Source organism: Neophocaena asiaeorientalis, unplaced genomic scaffold (genome assembly GCF_003031525.2).
Source record: "Neophocaena asiaeorientalis asiaeorientalis breed wild unplaced genomic scaffold, Neophocaena_asiaeorientalis_V1.1 scaffold521, whole genome shotgun sequence".
Taxonomy (NCBI): domain Eukaryota; kingdom Metazoa; phylum Chordata; class Mammalia; order Artiodactyla; family Phocoenidae; genus Neophocaena; species Neophocaena asiaeorientalis.
The window spans coordinates 2702145-2711200 of record NW_020174712.1 but is presented as its reverse complement, the minus strand read 5'-3'; the positions used below and the strand labels follow the sequence as shown (position 1 = coordinate 2711200).

Below are 9056 nucleotides of genomic sequence, written 5' to 3'. Positions count from 1 at the left end.
TGGTAAGTGGCAGCCCAGATCAAACCAAAGGAGACTGGTGTCCAAGTCCATCGGTGCAGCCACCTGGCCCACTGCCTCTCCCCACACGGCCTGTGCAGTTAGACATACTCACGCCCGCTAGTGACTGTTCACCTTAGTGTGTGGCAGGCAAGGCTTTCCCTGTGCCCTGGTGACTCGATGAGCGTTTGTGCTGCCCTCCTTCACCACTGTTTAGTTTTACTTACTAGATGTGGTTTTCAAGTTATATAATTTCTAGGCTGATCCAGTACGGCTTTTTTTTTTTTTTTAACATCTTTATTGGAGTATAATTGCTTTACAATGGTGTGTTAGTTTCTGCTTTATAACAAAGTGAATCAGCTCTACGTATACATATATCCCCATATCTCTTCCCTCTTGCGTCTCCCTCCCTCCCACCCTCCCTATCCCACCCCTCTAGGTGGTCACAGAGCACCGAGATGATCTCCCTGTGCCATGCGGCTGCTTCCCACTAGCTATCTATTTTACATTTGGTAGTGTATATATGTCCATGCCACTCTCTCACTTTGTCCCAGCTTACCCTTCCCCCTCCCCGTGTCCTCAAGTCCATTCTCTAGTAGGTCTGCGTCTTTATTCCTGTCTTACCCCTAGCTTTTAAAACAATGTTTCTATGAAAAAGAATGATTAGTTATCTATCTTCTATTTATTTACAGTTTTCATACCATTTACCTTTTTTTTTTTTTTGGCCGTACCGCATGGCACATGAGATCTTAGTTCCCCGACCTGGGATCAAAGCTGTGCCCCCTGCAGTCAAGTGTGGAGTCTTAACCACTGGACTGCCAGGGAAGTGCCATACCATTTACTTTCACTGGTTTTTACTAAGTACTCTTTTGTTTTTTAATTGAAAAAGTAATATATACACAGAAAGATATTCAGACGGCACAAAGTGTTCAGAGGAAAGTAAGCCTCCTCTTCCAGACCCCCAGCCTCCCCGGCCCCTCCCCCAGGGCCAACTGCTGTCACTTTCCTAGGTCTTTTTTATGAAATATAGTGTGTAGCAATGTCATACATTTAGCTCACATTACAATTTAGATGTGTTGATAAAATGTATGGTCTTTATTTTATTTATTTATTTATTTTGCGGTATGTGGGCCTCTGACTGCTGTGGCCTCTCCCGTTGTGGAGCACAGGCTGCGGACGCGCAGGCTCAGCGGCCATGGCTCACGGGTCCAGCCGCTCCGCGGCATGTGGGATCTTCCCGGACCGGGGCACGAACCCGTGTTCCCTGCATCGGCAGGCGGACTCCCAACCACTGTGCCACCAGGGAAGCCCTGCTCTTTATTTTTGCCTATAATGAACCTGGCTTTGCTTCTGCTCCCGCCCTTGCTCCACCATTCCACCACTCCTACTCATGGGCTAAGGGCAGAAAAACTAACCCAGTGTCCAGTTTCGTTTAAACCCTAGTCTACCTGGTAGTTTAAGCCGCTCCTTTAGGAGAGGTGTTCAGCCTTACTTGGATGAAAAATGTCAGTCTCTCAATAGCCTGTCGTTCACCCTGTACCTTTGAGGAAGGCGGCAGGGGTGGGGGGCAGGGGGAGCGGGGCAGCTTATGTGACCTGCAGCCAATATTCTCAACTCCACTGGGTGTGTGTCCGCTGGCCTCTGGCTCCCGCCTCTGGGCCATGAGCTTTATCCCTCTGGTCAGGGCTACCCTGCAGACCTTTGAGGAGGGTCAGTGGCCTGCTGTTGGCACACCACTCCTGGTGGCTGCGCTGGGCTGAGTTGAGTGCAGCCTGGCTTCTGATGGCCCTGTGGCCCTCCTGGTTTGGGCTGACATGCCCCCTTCTGCAGCCTTCCCCACAGCATTTTGCTCTCGCCTGGCAGCTGCCTCGGCTCAGCGGCCCAGCCAGGTTCTCAGTTACTTCTGGGGCCTGTCAGCACGTGAGACCCAAGGGCAGCTCAGCAAAGCTAACCCTGGCGTTAGACCTTCCACCTGACCACAGGCACGATGATGTTTGTCCTGCTGTGGCCGCACCAGGTTGGAATGGGACACCCTGTGAGGTGGCGCCTCCCAGAGTCAGACAGAGGATTGTGGAGCGGGTGCAGCTTCCCCCACTGCCCTCACTGTCACCCGTGCTTGTCTAACCTCCCCCCGCACCAGAGGTCATTTATTAAAAGACAAACACGTGGTCTGATTGTCCCTGACAGAGGTGCTAACTTCTTCACCATGTGGGGAACTGAGTGAACATGGGTCTTCTGACCTTGGATGCTGATATACTCAAGGGACAGATAAGGGAGTTTGAACATTCTTTTCTCGGTAAATTTCTGTTTTTATATATCAGTAATGGCACATTACCTCTGTCAGTCTTTAGACATTCCTCTGTAATGTAGAAGTTAGAATGATTTTGGCTACAAGTGACAATATCCAACTAAATGTGGCTTAAACAATGAAGACATCAACTAAATGTGGCTTAAACTGGGAAGACATTTAATAATCTTACAAAACAAAAACTCTGAGGGTTAAGGGCTTCCAGAGTTGGTTTGTCAAGTCCACAATGCCATTCAGGGCCCAGACGTTGTGCTCTGCCACCCTCAGCGTGCTGATGTCTCATCTTCAGGTTTATCACCTCAAGGTCGCAGGATGGCTGCAGCTGCTCTGGACATCACTTCAGACAGCCTCATTCAAAGGCAAGAGAAAGGGGGCTTTCATAATAAAGAAACATCTCCCCATGTCTCTCTACTTTTTATCATGGTGAAAAATCTTTCCAGAAGCAGTTCCAACAGATTTCTCTGTATTTCATATTATCCATAACCATGACACATGGATACCCACAGCTGAAAGGAAGACTGGGGAAGAAAATGTCAGGCATTTCCACAGGATCTATTGTGGGACTATATGTCCCCGTGGAAGAAGGGGAAGATAAAGTGTAATTGGCTAAGTCACAATAGCATCTACCACAGGAAGCATATCCCAGTCTTTCTCCTGGGCAGGTAGATACCTTAAGTGTCCTAGGCCTGTACTCAGAAAGACAAAGAGAAGAGTCCACTAATAATTTAAAAATATTATTCCCTTTATACGGCTACACATACACAAATGGATATGTGCCAATACATTTTTTTGCACTTTGTTTTCACTCAGAAATGCCAGCATTATCATGTACTCACTTCCACACATACTCCAGTCCTTTTCTACTATTGCTAAGGTGTCCAGTCACATGTAGTATGACCATCTTAATTACAGTAACTTTATGTTTTACTATCTGGTAGGGCTGGTCATCTTCACTACTCTTCCTTAAAACTTACTCAGTTACTTTTGCAGGTGTATTTTTGTAATGTTAGCCCCATTTAGTGCTGAGCTATACCTTCAAAGCTTGTTTATATTCACACACACACTATATAACACTATATACACATATATTAGTATATTATTTTATTAACATAATATGTTTAAATAAATTGGGCTTTTTCTTTTAAGGATCATCCATAATACAAGCCAAAACCCAAAATAAAAAACCAAAAATCCCCCACCAACTTCTAGAAGAGAGTTCTTGTTTTCATTATGAAATCCAAACAATGGAAAAATTAACCAAGGTAAAGCAAGGAACCAAAAAAAAAATGCAGGTAGTAAGAATTTACATATATACTTTTTCAATAAAGTATGGAATCTTTGGTAATTTCAATTTTCTACAGTGCACAGAAATGGATCAAAACTTTTTTATCTGTTTCTCCACAATAAAATGACAGAGAAATTTGCTTTTACTCAAGTTCACAGAATAAAATTGTATTAACTATCATTTTAAGCATTTCTGAAATTAGTTGATCTTAGGTGAGAGATTTTAGATATTTTCCTACCCTGTAAAAAACTACCAATGATACTTCCCTGGATTTGCAGTGATAATATTCAGAATCAATCATTTTGCTTCCTTCTCTGTATCCATACATTTTGTAATCAAGGAATTCATCTCCCTGATTCTGTATACTATGAATCAGTTCATCATCACGCCTGGTCTGAGGAGAGGTTTTTATTCCTGTCTAGTGACCATGAAAATTTCTAAGCCACCAGGTGGCAGAGTATCCTTGGCTTAGATTAAACAGTACTGCACTTTTCTGCTGATCGCCAAGTGTAGTTTATAGCTAACGTGAGTGGCCTACAAACCTTTCACTCATGTATGCCTAAAATATTTTTTAAATCATATACACCCTCCACAAATTTTAAGTTTATGTATAAAAGTATTCAACAAAAGTTTAAATAACAAAAGAGAGGTAACTTCTGGCAAACTGTAAATACTGAAATTTAAAAATAAAATTTATGGCATTCCTTTAAATAAATCTAATTGAATACAAAATATTGTAGGGGTTTGATAGCCATCATCATCTATTTAAAAAAATTCCAGAGGCTGGGTTTTTCTTGCAAGTTCGGCCTGGGGGCTGGGTGAAGATGGCTTGCGCCGCTGCGCGGTCCCCGGCCGACCAGGACAGGTGTACCGGCAATCCTGATGATGATGAAAGAAAGAATGAATGAACTTTGGGAAATATTTCTCGAGTGATACCAGCTGGGCTTTTCCTGTGGCAGGTTCATTTGTATCTATCCTGCTTATTTAAATAACAAGAAGACCATAGCGGAGGGGCGGCGAATCCCCATAAGTAAGGCTGTTGAAAATCCTACAGCTACAGAGATTCAAGATGTATGCTCAGCAGTTGGACTTAATGTATTTCTTGAGAAAAATAAAATGTACTCTAGAGAATGGAATCGTGATCTTCAGTACAGGGGCAGGGTCCGGGTCCAGCTCAAACAGGAAGATGGCAGCCTCTGTCTTGTACAGTTTCCATCACGTAAGTCAGTAATGTTGTATGCTGCAGAAATGATACCTAAACTGAAAACAAGGACACAAAAAACCGGAGGTGGTGACCAGAGTCTTCAGCAAGGAGAGGGAAGTAAAAAAGGGAAAGGAAAGAAGAAGAAGTGACCTGGTATGAGAATCAAGGATGTGGTACTACTGTAAGAGACATGAATGGAGGTTTCTCATTTGTATCTGAGAGAAACAGAAGCTTTCTGTTTGCATCATGTAACTGAACTATGAACGTTTGTGCCTCCCAGCTTCAGCATCAGAGTTGACAATGAAATAAATTTACATCAGAAATATGCATCCAGCTCTTAGGAAGTATAAAAGAAATTTTTTCTTTTTGCCTTTTAATGCAGTTTTTGTGAAAGAAAGAATCATTTTTTTAAATGGACGGTGGACTCTACCATTTAAATTAAAGAAAAAAATTTCAAACTGAAAAAAAAAAAAAAAAAAAATCCAAAATGAGCTTGTCTTTTCACTCCTTTTTCTCCTTGGCATCTTATTTTTCACTGTATTTCCTTCACAGAATTTTATACTAATAGAAAGTGTTTTATGCTTAAAAGATTTGACCACCCTATTTTTCTTCTCTGCAACAAGAAGAGAACAAAATTTATGTGTATAAACAAAATAAATTGTTTTATATTTCCTGTGACCATAAAGTAATGTGTGAAATTCTTATATTTCTAAATTTCTAATATATATTTCTAATATACACATATATGTATTTCTAAATTTGTCCAGGACACATTTATTCTGTCATTAATTTGAAAAATTCTGAAAAACACCAAAATGGCCCTTAATCATACCACTTAGATATTTTTAGAGAACAGTAAATGGCAACCCCTGTTATCTTCTCTCTCCCTACTTTGTCTAGATTCCTTCTGTTAATTAGTTGATGCTCATTCATTCATATTTCTTCTAAGTTTATATAGATCTACTTATACCTTGAAAATTTGAAGTACAAAATATTGAGGTGCTTCCAAAATTGCCTTTTTAAGAGATTCTCTCTTTCCCAGCATTAAAAGCACAGTGTTCCATTGTGGGTATGTGTGTGTATACTTGATTACATGCACAGATGTGCAAACACATACACACACATGCATACGTAGTAGATGAGGGAAAACGACCACTTTTAAAAAACAATCACCTTTATGATATTGCTAAAATTTAGAGCTAACTCTTTGGGAGTTTTGGAAACTGCAGAATTAACAGGAATACAGTTCTTCATAAGACCACTCTCACTTCCGACACTAATTGCACGTGCGGAGTGGGAGCGTTCCCCAAACTACCCTCAGGTTCGATAATTTGCTAGCAGGACTCAAAAAAACAAACTGAAAGCTCTTAAACTCACAGTTATAGCTTATTTTGGGGAAAAGATACAGATTAAAATCAGCCAGGGAAGACGAGCACAGGGCAGAGGCCAGGAAAAGTACTAAATAAAGAGCTCCCATGGTCCTCTCTCCGTGGAGTCTCGTATGCATTATATCCCTGGTACGTGTGTGTAACACATGGAATACTGCCACTAGGGAAGCCTGCCTGAGCCTTGTGGTTCAGAGTTCTTACTCAAGTTCCATTACACTGGCATGACTGGTTGCCTGTGTGGCAAGTGTGTGTGTGTGTGTGTGTGTGTGTGTGTGTGTGTGTGTGTATGTGTACATACATATAAGAGAGAGCTGAAAGGAGGCAAGGATCCAGGCCTAGGGGACAGGAAGGATCCAGCCAGAGGGGCTGCCACTTCTCCTCACTGCCCCGCCCAGCGAGGGGCAGCCTGCCCAGGCCTACTGCACCCCTCACCCCACTTGTGTGCTGATGAGACTGAAGGCTGGAGGGACTATGGCCAATAAAGGGCAAAGATGACCCAGCAAAAATCGTATATATAAATATATATATGTATTTATATATGTGTTTATATATAACATATATTTCATTTATTTTTAAAGGTGTTTTATTTATTTGGCCATGCAGCGTGGCGCCCCTTGCAATGGAAGCATGGAGTCTTAACCACTGGACCACCAGGGAAGTCTCCTATGACATATATTTTAAAATTTATATCTATCTATCTATCTGAGAGAGAATCACAGTATGTTTTATTTGATGTCTGTCTTCTTCCACTCAGCACGTTTTTGAAATTCATTCATCGTTCGGCAGTAATTTGTTGGTGCTGGGTAGTATTCCACTCCCTGTATGTGCAACAATTTGTCTATCCATTCATCTGTTGGACATTTGGGTTGTTTCCAGTTTTAGGCTGTTATGGACAAAGCTGCTGGTCTTTGTGTAGACATATGTTTTACTTTCCTTCGGGTAAATACTTAGGAGTAGAATTGTTGGGTTGGATGATAAGCATTGGTTTACTTTGTAAGACACGGCCAAACTGTTTTCTCAAATGTAATATTGTAATACTTTATGTTCCCACAACAATGTTTGAGAATCCAATTCCTTCAACACTCGATATTGTCAGTCCTTCTAATTTTAGCTGTTTAAATGGCTGTATAGGGTAGTTACTCACTGTGGTTTTAATTTGCATTTTCTTCATGACTTAGGATGTTGTGCATCTTCTCATGAGTTTATTGGCCATTCATGTATCTCCTTTTGTGAATCCGGTCAAATCTTTTGCTCATTTTTAATTGGATTGTCTATCTTCTTATTACTGAGTTATAAGTTCGTTATATTTTCTTCTTTTTTTATTGAGCTGTAGTTGATTTATAATATTATGTAAGTTTCAGGTGTACAATATAGTGATTCACATTTTTAGAGGTTATACTCCATCTATAGTTATTATAAAATATTGGCTATATTTGCTGGCTGTACAATATTTCCTTGTAGCTTATTTATTTTATTTTATACATAGTAGTTTGTACCTTTTAATCCCCTACACCTACCTCCCCCCCTCCCTTCGCTCTCCCCACTGGAAACCACTAGTTTGTTCTCTATATCTGTGAGTCTGTTCCTTTTTTTTTGTTGTATTCACTAGTTTGTTTTAATTTTTAGATTCCACAAATAGGTGATATCTTACAGTATTTGTCTTTCTCTGTCTGACTAATTTACTAAGCATAATTCTCTCCAAGTCCATCCATGTTGTTGTAAATTCCATTGATTTTATGGCTGAGTAGTATTCCATTGTGTGTGTGTGTGTGTGTGTGTGTGTGTGTATATATATATATATATATATATATCTCACATCTTCCTTATCCATTCATCTGTTGGTGAACACAATTTGCTTCCATATCTTGGCTGTTGTAAATAACACTGCTATGAACACTGGGGTGCATATATCTTTTTGAATTAGTGTTTTCCTTTTCTTTGGGTATATACCCAAGAGTGGAATTGCTGAATCATATTGTAGTTCTATTTTTCATTTTTAAGGAACCTCCATACTGTTTCCCACAAGTGGCTGCAGCAATTTACATTCTCACAGTGCACGAGGGTTCCCTTTTCTCCATATCCTCACCAACACTTGTTATTTGTGGGCTTTTTGATGATAGACATTCTGACAAGTGTGAGGTGATAGCTCATTGTGGTTTTGATTTGCATTTCCCTGACAATTAATTTTGTTGAGCGTCTTTTCATATGCCTGTGGTCATCTGTATGTCTTCCTTGCAAAAATGTCTATTCGATTCTTCTGCCCATTTTGTTATCAGGTTATTTGTTTCTTTGATGTTGAGTTTTATGAGCTGTTTATATATTTTGGATATTAACCCCTTATTGGTCATACATTAGCAAATATTTTCTCCCATTCAGTAGGTTGCCTTTTCGTATTGTTAATGGTTTCCTTTGCTATACAAAAGCCTTTAAGTTTAATTAGGTCCCATTTGTTTATTTTTGCTTTTGTTTCCTTTGCCTTAGGAAATCCAAAAAAAAATCTTGCTACAATTTATGTCAAGTGTTCTGCCTATGTTTTCTTCTAGCAGTTTTATGGTTTCCTGTCTTACATTTAGGTCTTTAATTCATTTTGAGTTTGTTTCTGTATATGATGTTAGAAAATGTTCTAATTTCATTCTTTTACATGTAGCTGTCCAGTTTTCTCTTTATATATTTATTTTTTAATGTAAGGCCTTTTTCAAACATATGTTTGTGGCTTGCTTTTTCCATTTCTTAATGATATCTTTTGAAGAGTAGAAGTGTTAATTTTAATGAGACAGAAGAACACGTTTTAAAATAGTGCTGTGAACTCCAACTATTTTAAGGCTATTTTGCTGCCATCCAAAACTTCTACAAATGTTATCCAACTGATGTATT

General features: G+C 40.0%; 1 protein-coding gene across 2 annotated transcripts; it reads left to right on the top strand.

Annotated features, from left to right (window-relative positions):
• The first annotated feature begins 4376 nt into the window (after positions 1–4376).
• LOC112409697 (signal recognition particle 19 kDa protein) lies at positions 4377–5229 on the top strand. Of its 2 annotated transcripts, none has more exons than XM_024759984.1 (2): positions 4377–4455; positions 4550–5229. In XM_024759984.1, exons 1-2 carry the CDS (start codon positions 4415–4417, stop codon positions 4941–4943), a joined length of 435 nt encoding a protein of 144 aa, XP_024615752.1. In that variant the 5' UTR covers positions 4377–4414; the 3' UTR covers positions 4944–5229. The 2 variants fall into 2 exon arrangements, with proteins under 2 accessions (XP_024615752.1, XP_024615753.1); XM_024759985.1 differs by having other exon boundaries at positions 4380–4455; positions 4626–4918.
• The last annotated feature ends 3827 nt before the right edge of the window (positions 5230–9056 follow it).

What these genes read in the sequence shown, in the direction of transcription:
- LOC112409697 (XM_024759984.1), top strand. Translation starts at nt 4,415, where the DNA reads ATGGCTTGCGCCGCTGCGCGGTCCCCGGCCGACCAGGACAG. An exon ending in TCCCCGGCCGACCAGGACAG is followed by an intron (nt 4,456 to 4,549) that starts GTGTACCGGCAA and finishes TTCCTGTGGCAG; the next exon opens with GTTCATTTGTATCTATCCTG.